Source organism: Meriones unguiculatus, chromosome 3, assembly GCF_030254825.1.
Source record: "Meriones unguiculatus strain TT.TT164.6M chromosome 3, Bangor_MerUng_6.1, whole genome shotgun sequence".
Lineage (NCBI taxonomy): Eukaryota > Metazoa > Chordata > Mammalia > Rodentia > Muridae > Meriones > Meriones unguiculatus.
In genome coordinates this window covers 50971691-50995218 of record NC_083351.1, presented here as the reverse complement: position 1 = coordinate 50995218, position 23528 = coordinate 50971691, and the positions used below count along the sequence as shown (strand labels likewise).

The 23528-nt window shown below is 40.8% G+C and overlaps 1 protein-coding gene and 1 long non-coding RNA gene across 2 annotated transcripts; one reads left to right on the top strand and one right to left on the bottom strand.

The window, feature by feature from the left end:
- Positions 1-450: 450 nt before the first annotated feature.
- Neurod6 (neuronal differentiation 6) lies at positions 451-3773 on the bottom strand. Its single transcript, XM_021648199.2, has 2 exons — positions 3500-3773; positions 451-2255 (listed from the first exon to the last, which is right to left on the bottom strand). The coding sequence occupies exon 2, from the start codon at positions 2232-2234 to the stop codon at positions 1221-1223; it is 1014 nt and encodes a 337-aa protein (XP_021503874.1). The 5' UTR covers positions 2235-2255; positions 3500-3773; the 3' UTR covers positions 451-1220.
- Positions 3766-9623, top strand: LOC132653057 (uncharacterized). Its single transcript, XR_009590709.1, has 3 exons — positions 3766-3845; positions 4227-4386; positions 7573-9623. It is a non-coding gene; the product is annotated as an uncharacterized LOC132653057 (long non-coding RNA).
- Positions 9624-23528: the final 13905 nt, after the last annotated feature.

Sequence of the window (23528 nt, the reverse complement as noted above, 5' to 3'; positions counted from 1 at the left end):
AAGCTAGCTCTCCAGGCATATTAAACTGAAGTTTTTGCTTGCGTTTTGTTAGGAAACTTTTAATCACACAGAATTTAGGTTTTAATCGGCCAGGCGTTTAAAAGGCCCAGAGAAAAAGCTTCCGCTTTTAACACCGGCTTTGGGGGCTGCTGGAAAACTGCCACCGAATTTAGGCTAGAGTTGAAGGTTAGCAGGATTTACCATTGTTTCCCCAGGGTGTTCCCCCTGACAGGGCGCCTTTTCTTTCATTTAAGATACTTTTCAAAAGAAAATTTTGGAAAACGCTTTGGCGATTTCTTTTGTTTTTTAAAGAAGTTTGTTTGAGCCCTTACCATTTAATCCAGAAATATTTCTGAAGTGGGAAGGAGGGAGCAATGGAGTCTGAAAGCAGCTGTGTGCCAGGAAATAATAAGTATCATGCAAAAATACCATGCTAATAGATACCCTTTGTAAGTGGAAATATCTATGTTTAATTGCTTTTAAACTGTAGGATGGAAAACACAATTATACACTGTAACAAACCTGTACAGAAAAAATCCCGAACAATACAAAACAAGTGCTAATATTTTTTTTCTTCATTGAATTAATTGTCCCCAAATTATAATACTGATAACCTCCCCCAAATACTGTGTTTCCTCTTCTGCAAATGCTTGAAGAGGAATATTTGTTACCAACAGAATACATTTAGTTTTGTCCTAAATAAACAGAAAATTGCATAGCTTTTAATACTGTTGTAATCCTCAAATGCATCTTTTAATTTCATGGTTATCTCGATATTTTAAAAACTAAAATTTCAGAGATACATATATGAGTCCTAGTAATTATAACACATTTTACTCATCTGATTTTATAACATGCATTTTCATAATTACTGTACAACTGAAATAGACATTGAGTTCTGCTGTGTGCATGTCTTTATCCAGCAATATATTCTTAGAGACCTTCTTGTTCAAACAAATTAAGTGAATTTAAAAGAAACTAAAACAAGAAAAATCCTGCCAATAGAGAGAGAATCACAGTGTGATACAGACAAAAGGCTAAGAAGTTCTCATATGAAAAGATTTATTATGAGATAGAAAATGTTCACAATCATTGAAACACACTTCAGAAACTAGTAAACACCTTAGATAGAGTTGTGCCAATTACTCAGCCCGCAAGCATCTGCTTTGTCTTAATTAGAGTGGGAGGTGAATGACCACTGTTTATTTTCATTTTCCTCATTAATTATGAAAAACTGCATTTAATTCGTCTTGCATAGTGAGAGACTGGCTGCGCAGATGTAAGTCGTAAGGGAAGTGGCTGTCGGTGGGCAACCTGAACATGGCACCCTGCCCAAGGGGACCCCTGGGTGGCACTGCACAGTAATGCATGCCATAATTGTAATTTTTGCCATAGTCCAAGGTTTCTTCTTGCTTCAGGGAAAATATCCCATTATAGTTAATTGGGGGAGGACTTAAGGGACCTTCAAACTGAGGGCTGGCACACTCAGGGGAAGTACTTTCATAGAAGGATTCGTACGCACTGCAGTAATTGTAGGGTTTCATGGACTTGGAATTATCAAGAGTCCCATGCCCTGGGGGAGTGGCCAGCTCAGGGCTGTGGTAGGGTGGGTAGAATGTGGAGTAGGGTGACCTTGTGTGATGCGCAGCCTCCCCACCCTGACCCATCAGGAAACTCCTGGCGTTGAGCTGTAAGCAGCCTGCCACCAAGTTTGTAGTTGGCTGGGAAAGACCTTTGCATAAGTTTTGGACGAACGTGAGCAGATCTGGTCTCTTGCCAATCCTCAGAATTTCAGAAAGTGCCCAGATGTAATTTTTGGCCAGCCGTAAAGTTTCTATTTTGGACAGTTTTTGGGTTTTAGAGTAACAGGGGACCACTTTTCGCAAATTGTCCAGCGCGTCATTGAGGCCGTGCATCCGGTTCCTCTCACGTGCGTTGGCTTCCTGTCTCCTGAACTTGACCCTTTCCAATCGTAGTTTGGTGGTCTTTTTTTTCCTGAGACCCCTCCTTCTAGGCAAGCCATTTTCATCTTCTTCTTCTCTGTCTTCCTCCTCCTCCTCTTTCTCTGTCTCTTCTCCAGGGGCCCTTTTGATGCTCTTTCCTCGAAGGACAACTTGTTTTGGAAAGCTTTCTGGTTTCTTAATTTGTTTCTGGTCCTCGCATTGTCTAGCAAACTTTCTGCACATCTGGGATTCGGGCATTACGACAGACTCGTCAAACGGTAGTGTTAACATGGTTCTTTAACCTTAAATTACCTGGAAAAAATGCCAGCACAGTATTTAAAGTGTTTTAATTTTTAGAGTTGATGTACTTCAAATATACTCGAGGACTCAATCATAAGACTCTGAGAGCACATGAAAAAGACTGATTCCAGGACTCGTATTTACATTAAATAAAGAAATTGAATTTCTGCAGATTAACAATCATAATGGCATTGATCTATACAATAGCATCAATTTATACATGCAATTTATAATTATCAAAAGGAAATACTTAATAGAAATCATCACATTTCCTATCTCTCTTGGATTTTAAACTGGATTTTCAGCACACACGGAGTGGAGTTAAAGCAAATAAAAGCATGATATAATAATGCAGACTTTCATTAATTCTAATTCTCCTGAGAACAAAATAGAAGAGAAACCAATTTTTAAAACGAAAGGTACTCTCTCTCCCTTAAGCTGACAAATTTGGAGGGTTTTGTTAGAAAAAAAATTAATCCCCAACTTTATTATCCGTAAACCTCAAACTGAGAATTTAGATAGGTGGTTGCAGAATACACAAATTTAAAGAAAAGATGAATCAGATCAAATTTAAAATTGTTTTTTTTTTCCTGATAGGTAAAGAACTATGTAAAAGAGTGCTGTTTTTTTAGCCTCAAGGAAAAGATTAGGCTAATTTGAAAATAAAACTATAAACAAATAAAAAACCCTACAAACATTACTGGCAATTTTTTTTCTAATCAGAGCAAATGTTTCGACTGCTTTAACATCTAAGAATTCCCCCAATGTAATTGTCTGTTTACTGCTGTTCCGCTCCTAGTGTTTTTGTTCTAAGAGCCACGGAAGTCTCCCTCCAGCTAATATCGGACAGGAACGGTCCAAGAATTCTGCCTGCAATTGTGCACGTGTGTTCAGAATCCCAAATGAAAGGGGCAAATAATTTGTGTTTAAAATGCATTTTTTGTTTTTGTTGGGTGAAGCAGCAAATATTTTTATCTAAGTCTTCAACCAAATAGCATATTAATACAGAGACTTTTGATTTAACAGTTTCAAGCCCCTCACTACACACACACACACACACACACACACAATGTCCACACATTTGCAATGTTACATAATAGCAGTGAAAGTATGTGATAATTACATCATAAGAACGAAATATGATAAGAACTTATAGATGGCAAAGAACATAGAAATACTCTAAGACAGTGATACTGTATCTTTAAATACTTGCATGCAAAGCCAGCATCAATTGAGTATATCTTTATTTATATTACCTTAGGTTTTAATTTCATTCAATAATCAGTTTTCATTTTGGATCTTCCAAATCTTTTCAGGCTGAGTGTCGCATCGTCTCCTGGAGCCTCTAGATCTGTGTGTATCTGCACTATCTCATTGATCTCTAAAAAGTGACATTGATGCCAACTGCCAGAGCTGGTACCCATGCCATCTGCTAGTGACGTCACAGGGCAGAGAGAGCCATGTGATCCTCTCTTGGGACCTTCATTCTGCACTGATCATCTGGCATCCCTGTAAGTGGGTACCAGCATTCATGCATCAACACAGGAGGTTAGACTGATAGGGAAAAAAAAAAAATCTGTACCAGCCTTTCACATACAGTAGGTGCGTTTCTCTTCTAGCTGCTCGGGTCTCACTGGCAATCTGTAGAAAGAGCTGTATCAGTGATGGGTTTCGCCCTGCCAATGGTGCAACTGTTAGGCAGTCGTTAATATTCCATTCATTTGCAAGGTGGGCTTTTGTGTGTGTGAGAGAGGTTTCTGTTGTTTGTGGGGTTGTTGTTTGGTAAAGATCACCAGCTCCTCCTCGGTGCATCTGGATACCAGGGAAGGAGAGCTTGCATGGGAGCTAGAAGCTGGGCTTGGGTGCTGAATGAAACCAAGATTAAGGTCGACAAAGGGTTAGCAAAAGGCTCCTTATTTCCCTGTTTTGCTTTATAGTGTGTAACTTATGTGTGTGTGTGTCGTGTGTGTTCTTCTATTTCAGACTTCTTTGCTTCTTAGGATTTCAGAATGTCAGTTTCTCCATCCAGGGTCTGTGAAAGACATCTTCAAATGCTCCATTACACTTGGTGCTGTCTTTTCCGAAACTTTACAGAGAGAATAGATGCAGGCAGAACCCTACATAGACCAATTGCTGAGCTACAGTAAGTCTTTGGTTAGATTTGAAGCTGCATGTTTGTGCCCTCCGCTGAGCCACTAACTCCACGCAGATACTCTCCCCGGTCTCCTGGTGTTAACCTGCTTTTGCCTTCTCCCTTCAGAAGTGATAAACAGAAAAATCATCACTTACATTTGCAGCTTTTCTCTCATTGACATTCTGCAGAAATTTTTTTTAATCAAAGATTTAGCTTTTATATATTTTAGAGCTTTCAATATTTTTTTCTCTGTCCTGCCAGTTATATCCTTGCAACTTTGTTTCCTCTAGACCCACATTGATTTACATTTTTTAATGTTTTAACATCAGCATCCTGTTTTTTCCTTAGCAGGTAAATTTCCCCTTTTCCCTCATTCACCCCTTCCTGGTGTCTTTTCAACGAAGCAGGACAGAAGCAGTTAATCAGATCTGGCAAAGCTCTTCTCACAAAACAGGATGCAAAGCTCAAGACCAACCCTACTGTCCTCTCCTTTCTTACTTCCTCTGAGATGCCTCCTTCCAGAACAGACAGATTATTTTAGGAACGCCTGTTAAGGCGTAACTTTTGGAAAAATGAAAAAATAAACAAGTAAACACAAGCCTTATTGTTTGACAGCTGCATAATCTCCTGCTCTAACGAGAAAGAGCATGCTTTTGGTCTTAGTGTAATCCCTGGCAGCCTGGCACCATTGAGTCTGTGTTAGCACTCCCCTTATAAATCCCACCTTTGAAAGATTTAGAATTCTGCTGCTTTAATAAACTTTGGATCCAAATTGGCACCAAAGCGTTACCCAGATTCAGTTGTGTTCCTCTTTCCCCTTACTCATTTCTACCTGCTTTAAAAAGTTTAACTGTCCTTTCCTGAACAGTTTTAGAAAATATAGAGGGTCGACAAAAAGAAAGATGCTAGGTAAAAGTACATAGTTTGTCCCTCTTACAGAAGGAGTAATAAAAGTGTAAAATTAAAACAATAGTAAATTTATTAATTTATAGGTTAAAATGGGTAGGTAGCCCTAGCTCATATTTTAAAGTAAAACTCGTCACATCAGTCATTTTAGAATTTGCAGCTGAATGTTTTTACTAGTTATGTGTTAAATATATTCATGTTACTTTTGGTTCAAAAATTGAAATGTGATTTTGTATCACCAAGAATTTCAATAGAAAGGCCAGGTTCAGAAGTTCAGTGTCCTTGTGTGTGGTTTAATTTCTAAGTGTGAAGGAGGGAAAACATCAGAGTCCTGAGTGGCAAAGAATGCAGAGCTGCCTTGAGTTTTCCATGTTGCCCGTTCTAAGTCCTCAGGAGCTACATTGTATTAAATGTGTCACAGTCACAAAAGTTGAAAGCCAGGGACAACCTGATCTGGTGTATCTGTAGAAAATTATCACCAGCAGAGCACATGTGAAAGTCCGATCCTATATTTTATCATTACATGTGCATTAAAAATAAAAAAAAAGATTAGTGAAAGATGAGTGGCTTTTCTATTCTTGCCGGTAACGTGAAAGAAAGGTAAACCTTTGGTAGTGATGAGGCTGGAGGACAGAGAGTATTCAAGTATTTTGATTGTCTATTATTATTTTAAACATCCAAGTTTTCTTTATTTTTAAAATTAAAAGGTGGGGTGAGGATTAATAACTGTTAAGTGAAGATTTATCAAGAATTCAGTGTGTTTATACAATAACTTTTCAAGAAATGTTGTCATGCATTTCCTAGCGTAGTTCCAGGTATGCAAATGCCTGTGGTGTCTGTATCATCCACCAGAGTGGCTCTTCTCATCTCTGCTAAGAAAGCATGTTAACACCAAGGCTCCAGGCACGTTTCTGCACAGATACTCAGCGCCTTGGCCAGGAAGTTGTCACTCTCTCTATCTTGTTTCCTCTCATTTCACAGTTTTGCCTTTATACCAAACTTTCCCTCTCTAAATCGATTCCATTCTAATTTAACTGCTATGATTCCTTTGTTAACAGTTTTGTTGTTGTTTCCGTCATCTTGAAATTTTACAATTTTTTTTGAAGTGTCCAGTGCCTGTCAGTCTATCATTTCAAGCTTTCAGTAAGTGCTCATATATTGATAACAGAAATTAGGAGCAGACAATTTTGGCATGAATTTGACTTGGGTTTTTATAACAGAATGAAGGCCCCAAGTTCAAAAATGAAGGCTCGAGTGCTGTTATTTTCTGGGCTTCTGTGGCAAAGGGCAACAGGGTAGAATCTGCACCAGCAAAACCTCAGAACACAGTTCTTTTGCAAATGTTGGGGATTCCTCGGAGCTGTTTTTGTTTCTTTTGTTTGTTTGTTTGTTTTCTGGCTCTTAGACAGGTGCTCCAGGCAGTCAGAAGACCCAAGAGCTCTATGAGCAATCTCAGTGTAGGTTCACTGAGTTTTAACTCTTTGATTCCCACTGGCCTGACCTGGCTTTTCGGTGTGGCAGAGTATATTCCACTTTAGAAAACAGGCCTCAGATTTTTTTTTTAAGTCATTTCAATAATGAAGCAGGTCGGAAAGCATCCTTACTCCTCCTGATTTCTTTAAGGGCTTAACATAAAGTGGGCGTATGTGTAGCCATGTTTTGTTCACATCCTCATAACAATTATTTTACAGTCAGTCCTTTAAACTCCCCATGGTGAAGGCTGGACTGCAGGGTGTGTAGCCTACTCGTCTCACAGAAGCCCGTGCCTGTCAGTTTTCTGCTATGAGCTCTGTGCACAGCAGCACAGGGCTTTTCTTTACAGAAGTGCATTTTTATCCTCTGCAAAGTGTATTTGTCATTTATTCATCAAACACGTGTGTCAGGGTCATTTTCTGTCTGTGGACTTGAAACTTCTCTGAATATAAGAAAATGGGTATGAATAGGCCAACTGGTTTTAATCCAGCCTGAGGGAAAGAATCAGTAAGTTATTAACATTTTTTATTAACATTATTAACAAGAAAATGTCTAATTTCCCTTGGCTTTAAAAATTAGAAAAACTGAGTTGTTAAACCTGATTTCTACTTTTTAATGGTACTGAAATAGATGTTTTTGTTATATTCCAGCATATGTAATGTAATGGTTATTTTGTGTGTGTGTGTGTGTGTGTGTGTGTGTGTGTGTGTTGTGTGCACGTGTCTGTGTGTACGCAGGTTAATGTGTACCCTGGAGGTCAGAGGTCGACTTGGAATATCTTCCTCTATAAATATCCATCTTGCTTTTTGCTCTAAGGAAGGTCTCTCTCACTGAGCCTGGAATTCACTGACTCAGCTGGAATGGCTGTCGGTGGTGCACTCTGGGAACCTGCCTGCCTCAAGCCCTCAGAACCCAAGCTGCCGGCGCCTGCTGCCACACCCAGCTTTTCTGTGTGCGCTGGGAATCCAAACTGAAGCTTGCACACTTGTGTGCTTTACACACAGAACCTCCTCCCCAGCTTACAATCAATATTTTTAAATATAGAAAACAGAAAGAAACATTATTTTTCTTGTTATATTCAGTGCATGTTCGGAGCATGTGGCCCAGACTATTGTAAGACGTGGGACACTTCCCTCCTGTTTCCGGGGCTGCGGGAAAGTGCTACTGCTCAGGTGCAAATTGTACTTTTATATTAATAATTTTAAAATTAGAATACAAGGTGTTAGATATCATTGTGGTATTCTAGAGCACGATGTATTTCAGTAGACTCTCCTTCCCCCTCTTCTTACCCTACCTTCCTGCTTCCCATAACCCTCTCTTGCAACCTTCCCCAGTCTCTTTTTATCTTTCATGTCATCCGTGTCCTTTTACCCACTCCCCATCCTTCCTCATCACATTTTGTGCTCTTTCTTGCTTTCCTTTAGAGATTTGTTTTCTGAGTTTGGGTGACGTCTGTTTATTTCAAGCTTTCAAAACTACCCACATTCCTGCAGATTCCTGCTGAAAAGAATTCCATTGTGTGCACTGTCACATTTTATATGTATTCATCTGTGGATGGGCAACTAGTTGATTTCTTGTCCTTTCTAATTGCACTTCCGAAAAATCACATCTTCTGTCAAGATTGACTGAGAGAGTACAGGACCTCCTCAAGCAGGGATTCCTAGATGATGTTCAAGAGGTCCTCATGCTTGCTGCAGTGGAGTGTGACTGCATACATGAGCACAGAAGCATTTTTCTAAAGGCAAGTTCTCGTATCGGACTCTAGGAGGGTGATACATTCACAAACCTTGTAGCCAATCCCAGTCCTGCTCTTTTGTAGCTATGTATCACACATTTGTTCTTTCATTGATTTACCTCCTCTACAAATACTTAGCAAATAACTATCTTGGAGTAATCTTTGACTCTTCCCCAAGGCATCTGTCCTGCACTGTCTCTGACAGCCCATAGATGGTGTTCAACCCAGCCTCAGAGGCAGCCAATGTACACAGAAGCCAGACTGTGTCTGTACTCAACCCTCCAGTGACTCCCTGTCCTGATTAGTTTTTTACTCAACTTGACACAAGCTCAAGTCATCTGGGAAGAGAGACTCTCGACTGAGAAAAATGTCTCCATCAGCTTGGCCTGTAGGCAACTCCGTGGGGACATTTTCATCATCAATGACTGATATGGGAATGAGTCACATCTAGATTAAGAAGGGGTAAGTGTCATGAAGAAAATCCAAACTAGGTTACAGCCAGGAGCCAATGTGTGAATTGCAATCAGCACACACTGAGGCAAGACATGGATTGCAATTACAGGCTAGTGATGAGCATTTAGAGCCACATAGCAAAGTCCAGGCTGTTGCGCTGGGGAGGTGCTAGCCTTCACAGAGAGACAGATAACAAAGATACACACAGTTTCCCCACTGGAGAGGGACAGATGGCAAACATGCATGAAATTTCCCCACTGGAGGGCACAGCAAATTTCGGCACGATCTATTCAGTTGAAGGATCTGTAGCACTCTGCATCGTCCCTGTAGCCAGGAGGAAGGACAGGACAGAGTCTGGAGCAGGTGTGATTTTCTCTGTCTTCTGAGAACACCAGCAGCTGTATAGCATGAGCTGGGCTCTGATCATAAAAGACTTTATGGGTCACAGTGATGTTTCAGAATTTAATCTAAGGGAAGGCATAGTGCAATTTGACATTTGCAAAGTTCGCTATGGACGATGGTATAGTTCAGTGGTAGGGCACATGGTCAGAGTGCATTAATTAGGGCCTGGGGTCCATCCCTGGACTCAAAACCCAAGCCCCATACAAGCAAACAAAAAAGCAATTAACAAAAAAGAAAGAGAGAGAGAGAGAGAGAGAGAGAGAGAGAGAGAGAGAGAAAGGAAGAAAGGAAGAAAGAAAGAAAGAAAGAAAGAAAGAAAGAAAGAAAGAAAGAAAGAGAAAGAAAGAAAAAGGTGAACGGAATTTTAGGTAAGAACTGGGAAATAGTAAGAGCTGGAGAGGACAGGGTCTCCACAAGGAGACCAACAAAACAAGAAAATTTGAACATAGGGAACTTCCCAGAGACTCATACTCCAACCAAGGACTATTCATGGAGATAACCTAGAACCCCTGCACAGATGTAGCCCAGGGCAGTTCAGAGTCCAATTGGGTTACATAGTAATGTGAAGAGGGACTGCCTCTGACATAATCTGATTGGCCTGCTCTTTGATCACCTCCCTCTGGCGGGGGGGAGCAGCCTTACCAGGCCACAGTAGAGGACAATACAGCCACTTTTGATGTGAATTGACAGACTAAGATCAGAAAGGAGAGGAGAACCTCCCCTATTAGTGGACTTGGGGAGTGGCATGCAAGCAGAGGGAGGAGTGAGGGTGGGATTGGGATGGGAGGAGGGAGGGGCTTATGGGGGGATGCAGAATGAATAAAGTGTAATTGATGAAAAATTTAAGAAAAAAGGGAAAAAAATAATTTAAGAACCTTAAATGACTTTCAAAATTGGAGGAAAACATGGAGTTAGTCAATTGGAATGGAGCACGTCTCGCCCCTGGGGGCAATGGTCTCCTGAACCTACTCAGACCTCGGACACCACCACTGCTAGTTCTAGAACTGACGCAGGATGTTCCAACGAGGGGTTAAGGCTTCTCATAATATTTCCTATAAGCCCACACCTGTTTGTCTATATCCCCCATTTTTATTCATTATTAGCCAGATAGAGCCAAGTAATTGTGCTAATGATACTTGCTTTTTTGCCCAATGCTGGAATGCTAGTAAAGTTAGGTATGCCCTGGTTACTCGCATGCCTCACTGGGTGCCTGTGCCCATTGATGCCCCTCACGCTATGACTCTCTTCAGACAGAAAAGGGATCTTGGAACTACAGCCACCATTGTTACTACCATCTCATTGGCGGCTGTTGGAGCTACCACCAGGGCATTAGCCATGAGTCATACTGGGCAGACTGCTCAGACCCTGAATAATCATTTAGCCAATGTAGCTCATGCCTTAGTTGTACATAAAGGAATTAATGCTCAACTAAAAGGAAGCTTGATGGTGTTCAATCAGAGGATTGACCTCTTGCAGGAGCAAATTGATACCCTATGGCAAATCGCTCAACCTGGCTGTCAATGAAAGTATGCTGGACTTTGTGTCACTAGCATACAACATGAGAATTTTTCTTGCGCTGCAAATCTGTCTAAACAATTGTCGAGCTATATTTTAGGTAATTGGACTGGAGAATTCGATACTACGATGGAGCAGCTGAGAGTGGCCATTGTCACAGTAAATTCTACCGGAGTGGACGCAGGACTAGCCACAGGATTATCAACATGGATTGCTGCAGCCATGAATCATCTGAAGGAATGGGCGGGCATGGGAGTGTTAGCAGGCCTTCTGGTGTTGGTCTCCTTGGTTTGCCTGTGGTATATATGCAAGATTAGAGTCTCACAACAGTGTGATGCAGCCGTGATCATTCAGGCCTTTACAGCCATTGAAGCAGGACATTCTCCCCAAGCATGGTTGGATACCATAAAAAGCTAAAATGATACGCTCAGGTTGCGAGGCTAAGCACTGCACTCAGGGTCAGCCGCTTTGGACCCAGAGAAGAGCATGTCTGATTGCATGTGGGTTGATGCCCCAGGTCCCGCCTCTGAGAAAAAGGTATCAGACGGGTCTGATGCTCTTTGGGTGGATGACACCTAAATGAACATCTGTACAAAGTCCCAATTTATTTCTAATATCAGAGATCAGACCTCTACTCTTGCCTGATGCGTCTAAAACAAAAAGGGGGAACTGTAGAGAGCTGCGGAATGCTATGCCTTAAAGATGGAGCTGGTTTCCGCCTTCCACCTTCCCGATGGTGAGTGCTCTCTGTCACGAACAACTCCACATTTGGCTAAGGCCGAGGATCTGGCTTGCTTCCATGTATGTGGACCTATCTGCATTGCCCCCGTGGCACGCCTGGGTTGGCTACCCAGAGGCTATTTAAGCTGTGGGCTAGCTTTCCCCGGGGTCCGAGGATTGTTCAATGTTCCTGAATAAACTGCATTGGAAAAAAAAAAGAAAGAAAGAAAGAAAAAGAAAAAGAAAAGTTCACTCTAGATGTCCTGAGGACATTTGAACAGGGGAAAAAGAAGAAACAGGGAAAGACCTGGTTGGGCTAAAAAACTATGCCACACAGGCTACACTGGCATGCTGAAAGCTAAGAAATTTAGGAAAACTGCAGGGGAAATGAAAGCTTCTTTTACTATCTCCTGATTTTGTCTCCTCTCTGAAGAAGGAGATAAAATTCTCTTGGGAGAGGCATCCTCCCTACACCCCAACATAAAAGAAAGGATTGTCCTCCCCTTTTAAGACACACACAGACAGAGGCATCTGCAAAACAGGCTTTCCGGAAGATGATAGGAAACCTTGATTGTTAACGTGATTGGACTTTAGTAGAGCGAACCTGGGAGAGTAATGACTGAATCAAGAAGACCTGCCACGGGTGTGCATAGCATCATCCCATAGTCTGGAAACACACACACACACACACACACACACACACACACACACACATGCACACGCACACGCACATGCATACACACTCACTCACCCTTCCTGGTGAGCTCCCATGATGTGAGCTGCTCTGATCCAACAAAAACCTCCAGAACCCCAACCCAAAATCAATCTTCTCTTCTGTCAATTTATGAGAAGGTAACTGAGTTTTCACTGCCAGGTCTCACTTTACCCCTTTTTACCTCTTGATAACTTCATACTTCATCAAAATTACTACAGAAAATGCTAAGGCATAACTGTTCCTTTGGAGCTTCATTTCCTTACTAAGGTACCTACATCACATAAGATTTACCTAAATAAAATTGTGTGCTTTTCTCTGTCCTCGTCATAGGACTTCTTCATGAATTTAAGATTTGTTAGTAATTATTTTCTTTATCTGTAAAATTTACAAAGAATGTTTTAGTTAGGGTCCTCTCTTTAGTTTGTTTAGATGTACCGATTTTAGTGGGTTTATCCTATGTTGTATGTTTATATGAGTGAGTATATACCATGTGTGTCTTTTTGCTTCTGGGACAACTCACTCAGGATGATCCTTTCCAGGTCCCACCATTTACCTGCAAATTTCATGAGTTTCTTATTTTTTCATTGCTGAGTAATACTCCATTGTATAGATGTACCACAATTTCTGCATCCATTCTTCAGTTGAGGGGCATCTGGCCTGTTTCCAGCTTCTGGCTATTACAAATAAAGCTGATACAAACATGGTTGAGCAAATGTCCTTTATGTGTACTTGAGCCTCTTTTGGATATATGCCTAGGAGCGGTATGGCTGGATCTTGAGGAAGCGCTATTCCTAGTTGTCTGAGAAAGCGCCAGATTGATTTCCAGAGTGGTTGTACAAGTTAAACACTCAATCCCCATCCTGAAAGGCAAAGTGGATGGACATCAGAGGAAGAAGAAAACAGGAAACAACCTAGGAACCTGCTACAGAGGGCCTCTGAAAGCCAGAAGAAGAAAACAGGAAACAACCTAGGAACCTGCTACAGAGGGCCTCTGAAAGCCTCTGCCCTGCAGACTATCAAAGCAGATGCTGAGCCTGATGGCCAACTGACGGGCAGAGCGAATGGAATTTTATGTAAGAAGTGGGAAATAGCAAGAGCTGGAGAGGACAAGAACTCCACAAGGAGAGCAACAGAACAAGAAAATTTGAATACAGGGAACTTCCCAGAGACTCATACTCCAACCAAGGACTATTCATGGAGATAACCTAGAACCCCTGCACAGATGTAGCCCATGGCAGTTTAGTGTCCAAGTGGGTTACATAGTAATGGGAAGAGGGACTGCCTCTGACATAATCTGATTGGCCTGTTCTTTGATCACCTCCCCCTGAGGGGGGAGCAACCTTACCAGGCCACAGAAGAAGACAATGCAGCCATTCCTGATGTGATCTGATAGACTAAGATCAGAAAGGAGAGGAGGACCTTCCCTATCAGTGGACTTGGGGAGGAGCATGCATGCAGAAAGAGGAGGAAGGGTGGGATTGGGAGGGGAGGAGGGAGGGGCTTATGGGGGGATATAAAGTGAATAAAGTGTAATTAATATAATAAAAAAAAGAATTTACAAAGAATGGAAGGAACAAAACCTGGAGGACTATGGTGTACTGGAGGCCTTGGAGATGGAGAAAAGAAGTGACACAAGGCATTTGGGTGAAAAAAAAATAGTCAACAGAATTTACTGAAAGAATAGGTCTGGATTTACATGGGAATAAAACCATAATGCATAATCAACTGGTGATGATGATGATAGTAACATGATGATAAAATAGTCACAATGTACCCAGTGTCAGAATAAATGTTCCACAAGCATGAGTTTATTCCATCACATGGTATGTGTGACTTCCCCCATAGGGAAGGAAATGAAACTGTAACTCAGAGACCTAATCAATTTGATCAAGGATGCTCAGGTTGGAAGTGGGAAAGTCATAGTTTAGACATAGACACCTGTGCATACAAATCCCTTTTTCCAGACTATGACAGTTTACTGAAGTAATAATTTAAAAATCAAGCTTGACATGATGGTGCACTTGGGAACTGAGTCAGGACTATGGCTAGGATGGGCTATAACAGAAAGGTCCTATCCCAGACCAATCCAATCCGAACCATATCACATTAGATAAAACAGAATATTTAACCTTGAATCTATGTACAAAGTTCATGAAGAATGCCCCTGTGACTATCTAGTGAGTGAACACTATTATTACATGTTGTCTTTCACATTTGTTTGCACAGGTAAGTGACAGATTGTTGGGATGTGAAATCATCCAGCATTGGTGACAGTTATCCACAACACCAAAGCCTGGCTGCTGAGAGGAGTGGAGGCTTGAGTTGTTCATTTATTCTTTCCTTCCTCTTCCATTGAAATAACAAGGTATCCAAAGCTGGGTGCTTAAAATTAAAAGATGTTAATTTAGTGCACTATTTCAGATGCATAGCGCTAGCCCTGGCCTTATAGTGGATGGTATCACAACGGCAAGAATATTTGTGGGAGGAAGAGATCACATTGACAGATGGGAAGCCAAGAGCAAAATTCAGGAAAGCAGGCTTGCTCTCACAGCAACTTACTATCCAAAGAACCATCTCAGGATCCATAACAGCTACCTTTATCTCATGTGAAGGCTATACCCACAATGGTCTACTATCAGCCCCCCACCCCCAGTTCTTAAAGGGCCTACCACCTTAACATGTAAAAGCCCAAATCATTATTTGTCTTTCAGCATTTTGGACTGCTGGTTTGGTTTGCTCTGCTTTGTTAGCAAATCTCATCTAATTACAATATATTCTTCATTTGTGTTTTAAAATAGCAATACTAACCCACTGTTATTATAACATATGTGGCAAGTTGTTGTTCCTAGGGTGGTGATAAATTTGAAGTGATCCATTCATATCCTTGTGGGTTGGAATTAATCTTTCTCTTCTGATTTCCCACTTTACTTTATGCATCTATTATTGTGTTTAGCATAATTCACTTTGTAGTAGCTGTTTGCAAATGCATCTGTCGCCCCTACTGTCCTGGATTTCTGTTTGTTTGTTTCACTTTGTTTTGTTGTGAGTACATCACACAACACATGAAATTGCATACTAGGGATTCGATATATATTAATAATAGAGTCAGGTTGACCAGTTGTAGTTACAGCATATTTGGCTGCAGACTACCTTAGAGCAATGAGGCCCATCTGTCAATCAAAGCTGTGATCTTTGCTTTACTAACACTGGGACTGAGCAGTAAGATAAGTCAGTGACAAAGAGCTTCATGTCCTACATCCCATTAAATTAGATGGTAGATTATGTAATTCTTTCAACTCTAAATGCTACTGTGGAAAACAAGAGTTACAGCTAGTGACAGTAAAGATGCATGATTCTACCCAGTTGGCCTATGAAATTTGAAGTTGTACCTGTTTTTTTTTTTGTTTGTTTTAATTTTTTTTTCTTTTTGTAAATCTAAAAAATCGGCTTTATTACTATTTCCTTAAAAAGCTGGACCAACTTTCTGACTGTGTAGTTTGCATCTCAGTTTGGCCACCAGTACTGGTGTAAGATCCAGACTAAGATCGTAACTGACACATGGCTTCAGATCCTCCTATTAGCCAGGATTGTTTTCTGGAAGAAATGCATCATTATCCTTTCAACTCAAAGTTTAAGCACTCCCCAGACTGGCTCCTCTGTTATTGGCAAAATGTGAGTTTGGCGTGTGACAAGTGAACATAGCTCACACTGGTGGCTCTGCTTTCTGCTCCTCTGTGTTTGGAGGGAGACGTAGTGGGCGAAGGAGAAAACTGTCCCTCACACATTCCTCACCATGTTGGTTATTGAACTGCTCAGAGGCACATATATTTAGTGGCACAATAGAATGAGAGGCAAATGATATTAATAATAGTCCTCTGTTTTCCAAAACAAGCCCTTCCTGACTAGCATCTCTTCTACACACAATCTATGTGGAGAGAGTGTTGAAAAACTCAGTAAATGAGGTGAAATAGGAAAACAAGTATGTCACACATTTGCAAATGGAGACCAGGCAGGTCATTTGAAAAGGATGCCGTAACCCAGCTGCAGTTACGGCATGTCTGCTATGGTCAATAGATAGAACTTGATCACTTCAGCACAATCTGGCCTTTGGGGCATTTAGATGCATGCAGACATATTTATTTTCTTTATATTTATTTTTGCACTACTGGAGCCTTGAGCATGGCAGATAGTCTCTCTTGAACCAAGCTATATCTCTACCCTAGTTTTATTTTTTTATTGTGAGGCAGGGTCTCATTGCACTTCCCAAGGAAGCTTTTGACTCCCTCTCTCTCTAATCCAGTCAAGCCTTGACCTTATGATGGTCCCATGTTACCTCAGCCTCTTGAACAGCTGAGATTCCAAGCTTAAGTCACATGACTCAGCTCTTACAGACATGTTTCCAAAACAGCAGGGTGATAATGTGCTGAAGTATCTAAAGTGACCCTAGACATTTGTGGAGCTGATGTTAATGAAAACACACAGCAGCCCAGGGGAAGTCCTGAGGGGATGAACATTGCAGCATAGTTTTTCTACACCAGGACAGTCAGATGGAAAAAGACATTCTAAAGGGTTCCTCTATTTGGCCTCAGGTGGGTCACTTGTAACTATTTCCTGGAGACTAGAGACTGGCTCTTATCTTTAATTTGGAAGCTTCAGATACAACTATATTAAGAATGAAAACTGAACAAACAAAGGGATGTTTCTTGTAAATCTGCATTCCTGGCGAGTGAGTCCAGAATTAGAGCTTATATAGGCCTTCTGCATTGCTTTCATGGGTACCTTCTTAAATAAAAAAATAATAATAATAATTTACATTTTATGTTTATGTTAGTATAATAATATAATTCAGGCTGAGTCAGGTTCATTTAAAGAAAAGTTTGGGAGGAGGAGGACTGGGCACTGTGCTGTTCCTGTTGGAAAAGTGGGGCCTGTCACCTGTCCCTGGAGATAGGGTGTGGTCAACAGCACTTTTAAATTATACCCGATTGAGAATCACAGCAGCCTCTGAAGGACTTGGATTTAATTTTGGACTTATCTTTCTCCTCCAAATCTAGGTTTCACAGCTGCTGTCACTCCAACTTTAGATGCACGTGGTTGGAGATGATGGCAGAATGGAGAGGTAGCAAACACAGACAGACTCAGCAAATGAAAACGCAAGGTGCCCAGCTGGACTTGAAGTTCAGAATTGCTTATCTGTGGTACAGACCTATAGTAAAAGTATACGTTATTTACCTGAAATTTCATTTTTACTCAGCACCTTTGCCTGGCAACCTTGTGCTTTCATTATTCTTGGAACCCAGAATGCTTTTCACCATAAGATACACTTTCTGATGAAGATTCTGTACATCAGTAGAGTGTCCCCAAAGAATGTTCGGCAACCATGAAAAAAAAAACAAAAAACAAAAAAAACCATGTGGGCAATGTTGTCTCTCATGCCTGTTCTCTTGGGTTCTTCCACTTGCTGGTGCTTCATGATTCTCTAGAGCTGTGGATGTTACAAGCCTTCCCCCAGATTCACGTAACTGCTGAATGGTTTCTGAGTTTCTGGTAGGACAGGCAGTTTCAATAGAACACACTCATGGCCACCATAAGTCATGGTTTGTTGCTGTTGTAGTTTTTAATGATAAATGTAATGAGTGTTTTAAATCCACATCACTGGTTTCTTCATACTTTCTTCTCTTTTGTGCTTATGCATGAGGCCATCCAACTTTCTCTTTTATCTCAGCATATTCACCATCTGCTGTGTACCTGGGGTCGGCTTAGCCAGACAAGGCTGCAGTTCTCTGTGCCAATTTACCTTACAGGAAATCCCTTTTTGTTGGATGAAGGTCACAGGGCAGTGTCAGGGGCAGCTACGTAAACACAGGTCCAGAACAAAGAAAGATGTATGGCCTCTTGTTTGCAGGAACTTAAACTTCGAACATGGGCAGGGCAGAGCATTAATCCAAACTCAAGGGCCCGTTCAAATGCACAGATGGCATGCGCTAACAGCCTGTACCACTGCTGTCCCCAATGCCGAGAAGCCAGTGAGTCTTCACTTAGAAAATCCTAGAGGAAGAATCAAGGCTTCTCACAGGGATTACTATAAACCAATAGGCCCGAGGCCGGAAGAGGAAATGCCGAGGCCGGAAGAGGAAATGAGGCCACTGGCTCAGACCTAGAGGTCACAGGAAATTTTTATGTATCTTGTGTAGGTGTTTGCTTGATTTTGATTTTTTTTTAATTTTAATTTTTGTCTTTTCTTGGTCTTCCCTATCAATCATAGCAACACCATGGACTGGGTGCTGTACAAGAGAAGTTTATTTCTCATAGCCTGTAGACTGTAACATCAAGTATCAAGCAGGCTGATTTGATTGCAGTGCAGCCTCTTCCTCTCTGGTAGGCAGATAGCTGCCCTCTTCCTGTACCTTTCAGGGCCTTTCACCTCATCCTGTGTGTGTGGAGAAGCAGAGGAGAGAGAAGAGAAAGAGGAGAGAGGAGAGAGAGCCTCCTGTAAGGCTGCTAGGAAGGTCCTGTTATTACCTCATCTATTCTCAATCATTTCCCAGAACTCCCATTTCCACCTAACATTGGGAAAGGGGGTACAGCTTTAGCTCAGGGCACGGAGCCTTAGCAGGGGTCTTTGGGAGGGCACAGACATCCATAGTAGGTACCCCTTACATTTTGCAAATGTTGTGTGATGTTCCTCTCACCTATATTTTGGCCTGGCCCATTTGGAAATGTCCAATTTTACTGTCATTACTGACCCTAAAAGAAGATATTTTCTTTGTGTTCTTACCTCAATAGAGATATACGCATGCATACATATGTGGCTATATAAATATCTAAATAAACCAATAAACTATGCAATGTATCTACACCCTAATACATGGGACTTGTTGGAAATAGCTGCCAGAAAAATCTAGAAATATTATTTAAAAGAATTCAAATGAAAATGAGAAATGAGGGCTGGAGAGCTGGCTCAGTGGTTAAGAGCACCGTGTGCTCTTCCAAAGGACCTGGGTTCGATTCCCAGAACCCACATGGCAGCTCACAACTGTCTGTACTGCCATTTCCAAGGGATCTGACACCTTTACACTAATGCACATAAAATAAAAAAATTAAACAAACTGTTTTTTAAAAAATAAATGAAAATGTAAGATGATACATTGTTTTATTATTTAAAAGTATGCCTATGCTATTCTTTGTCTCAAGGAAAGGAGGTTTTTTTTTTTTGTTTTTAAGGTTTCTTTCTGGTTTCTCTGGAACTAAAATCAGAGGCAGTTATGAGCTGCTTGGTATGGGTGCTGGAACTGAACTCAGATCTTCTGGAAGAACAGCAAGAGCTCTTAATAGCTGAGCCATTTCGTCAGCCTATAAGGGAGATTCTTCAATTTTTTTAAATATATGAACAAATATGTTTTCTCTGATAATTCATCTGTTTAATATATTTTGTTGTTTCTATGTTAAAAGTTGAATCATTAACCATACTCTGTGTGTGTGTATAGTGTTTCTGTGTGTGTGTCTGTGTGTATGTATGTGTAGGGGGGTTCAGACATGGTAGCCCAGATTTGCTTTGAGCTCAAAGTAATCCCCCTGCCTCAGCTGCCTAAGTGTTGGGATTATACACGTGTTCTACCATACCCAATTTCAATCATGTCTTCTGAAGGAGGCTTGTCTTACTTAACAAATCACAGCTTCAGCTATTTTCTTAAGCTTCTAGACCACAGTTAGTATATTGTTTTGCTTTTCTTCCCTTACTTGTAGTGACCATCTGTTTCTGTGTGCCAAGAATATTTTGGAAAATACTCTTTTCTTTTGCAGAGGAGCTTCTTGCAATTTTATCCTAACTGCTTCTGATTTACAGGCCTTGGACAAAGCAAAGACCACCCAGATGACAGGTTAGACTAAGTCCACCCTTGACCAGTCAGCAAATTCTGTTCCTTTGATAGAGAAATGAATAACTCAGGGATCATCACTCAACCCAAGCACCCTGCAAGTCAGCCAGTAAAGAGGCTTGTCTTTTGCTGTGCTTGCTGAGCTTGAAGCATCGACCGAGCTGCACATCCCGACTGAGGGCACATCTCAGTCACTCCCCAGGGCAGCTGACTGAAAAGAACTTTATGTACAGGGGAGAGAAAGCATATGGTAGGACGGGTTTCCAATGGTGCTTTTGAGTATCACCATCAGATCATGACCAGAAAAAAAAATGAGTTTCTAGATAATGGGGTCAAAATATTTGTTTGAAAGGAAAATTCTGGCCTGAGCTTCTGCCACTTTAGCAATAGGAGGCTCCAGGCACACGGTACACAACTGTAGATCTGGAGACAAAGAGACTTCATTGCAAAAGTGGCTTGACATAGTCCTTGTGTCATTTTAAAGACACAGAGGGACTGGGGAGCCTGCATTTCTGCTGTACTTCCTCCTCCATTCTTTTATCTATCCCTCCTCTACTGTGCTCAAAAATCCCCAGGAGGCCTGGGGATTGTCTGGGTGGCATGAGGAAAGTTTCTTAGTTGGTGTCTATTTGCTGTCCATGTCCATAGTCTAATGCACAACAATCTAAGCCCATTTTATTTATTTATCTAAAACATTTATCTCTATGCCTAAAGATAATATATATGTAATTATATGCATATATACAATATAATATATAATGATATATTTATTTACAATACATACATACATATATATACATATACAGTGTTGTAACATGAATCACAAGGCAGTGCATGTGATTATGGCTGAGGAAATGAAGAGACAATTTTGCTTGGTTTTAGTCCATCTCATGGTACTGACTGTGGAGCTCCTGTCCTCTGTGACCAGGGAAGGTCCAGCATTTCCTTCAAACAACATTGTCTTCTATATATGTATATATTGTATACATGTACATAATTATATGTATATATTGTATATATGTATATAAAATTACATACAATATATACATACATGTATATAATTACGTATATATATATATACATATATAAACTATCTAACACAACATCATTGTCAGGCATAGAAAACCTTTTTGAGTTGTTAGTTGAGTTGTTAGTTAGGAGAGTTAAAGAAAACAACAAAATATCATAAGCTCCTGTAAGCTACATCGCAGAGGACTTGGAGGAATAGAAGTGGAAGCCTCCTCCCTGAGGACTAGCTCTCAGAGGATTAGCACCAATAGGAAGGTGCTATGCAAGCTGCCAAGAGAGAAAAGCTATCAATAATCTTACACAGCTCTGAAGCCAACCAAGTCCCCAAAATGACAACATGACAAAAGATTCTCCATTGTGCAACAGAGGTAGTTGTATCTGGGGGTCACCAACAGCTGTCTAACTAGACTTAAGGCTTTACCAATAAGAGAGAATTCATACCTGGTACTGTAAACTTAGTCAGCTCCCCGAGACTAGTAAGGTCATGTACTACAGGAGAATCCATTACTACTACTTTCCTATACAAACGTACCTTCTAATGCATTCTAAATATTTATTTTTATACCCATAGGTAAGTACAACTCTCACCCATTAAGGAAAGCTTTTTGCAGCAGATTGAGACTGTTACAGAAAAACAAAACTGGCCAAAATTCAGAGAATGGCTGACCATCGGGTGATGGTCAGCTGATATGTCTACAACACAACTCCTATACCTAAGGCTCGGGGAATATCAATGAAAAGGAGGCAGGAAGATTCTAAGAGCCAGAGGACCAGGGCGTCTATTGTGAGATAGCATCCTTTATATATGATAGGGAAACTACACGCATGAAATCTCAATAATATGGTTATCTGAACAAGACCTGAATAATAACATCAGTTAACATGCCACTGAGGATGAGGGGAATCTCACAAGGCCATAGCCCTGGAGGACTGCTACAGGTGGAGTCAGGGAGAATCTACCTTTTCCATGGATGAGACTCCTGATAGGTTATCCAAACCCATGAGCCTTAAACCAGTGGATTCAGCAGTATGTGTGTGTGTGTGTGTGTGTGTGTGTGTGTGTGTGTGTGTTTAGACATCTGAGTACATCCTGAAGAAGTCAGTTCTCTCTTACTATGTGTGTTTTTGAGATTAAATTCTGGTTGTTAGTCTTGGCAGCAAGTGTTTTTACCCAGTGAGTCATCTTGCTAGTCCCTACTTGTTAACAAAAACTGTGTGTGTGTGTGTGTGTGTGTGTGTGTGCGCCTACATGCCACAGCATGTATGTGGAAGTCAGAGGATAACTTGTGGGAATTGATCCTCTCTTTTCACCATGTGGATCTTAGGTTTATCATTTTCTAGTTATGAGGCTTTATGGCAAGCACCTTCACCTGTTGAGCCAACTTGCCAGCCCTAAGAAATTTTTAACGGTTATTTGTGTTTCTTAAATAAAACTACCTTTTAGGGGTTGAGGATTTAGCTCAGTTGTAGAGCATTTGCCTAGAAAGCACCAGGTCAGCTTTTAGCTCTGAAAAACAAACAAACAAACAAACAAAAGACAGAAAAGTCCCCTGAGAAAATATATTTTTTAAAATTAATAATACATAGAAAACTGAAATTGAGAGCATATATTTAAAAACATATACATGCGAATTACATTCATGAGTTCTTTAAGACAAGGGAAAGAAAACTTTCTACTTATACAGACAGATAAAAACTGTTAAAAGCTTTGCGTGCATAATGTTTCTGTTGCCATACCAATGTAAAGGCAATCATAAATAATATGATTAATTTTGCCGGTTAGTTTTTATGTCAACTTGACATAAGCTAGACTCATCTTAATTTTTCAATTGAGAAAAAGCCTCCATGTGACTGGCCTAGTAGTCAAGCCTTCTGGGAATTTTCTTAATTAATAATTGATGTAGGAGGGCCAAGCCAATGGTGAGCAGTGCCATCCCTGAGCCTGTGGTCCTGGCTTATATAAGAAAGCAGGTTGAGCAAACCACGATGAGCAAGCCAGTAAGCAACACCCTTCCATGGCCTCTGTATCAACTCCTGCCTCCAGAATCCTGCCCTGCTTGACTTCCTCACATGACTCCTTCAGTGGTGAGCAGTGATGTGGAAGTGTAAGCCAAATAAACCCCTTCTTCCCAAGCTGCTTTTTTGTCTTGGTGTTTCATCACAGCAGGAGTAACCCTAACTAGGAAATTAATATCCAATGGAAATTTATGAGAATTAAAATTTGAGTTTTAATTTTCAAAGTCATGAAATATAGATTTACTTTTGATACCTTTAGCCAGTTTAAAAAATATTTTTGCTAGTTCTGTGCACCCAAAACCAAGAATAA

What these genes read in the sequence shown, in the direction of transcription:
- Neurod6 (XM_021648199.2), bottom strand. Translation starts at nt 2,234, where the DNA reads ATGTTAACACTACCGTTTGACGAGTCTGTCGTAATGCCCGAATCCCAG.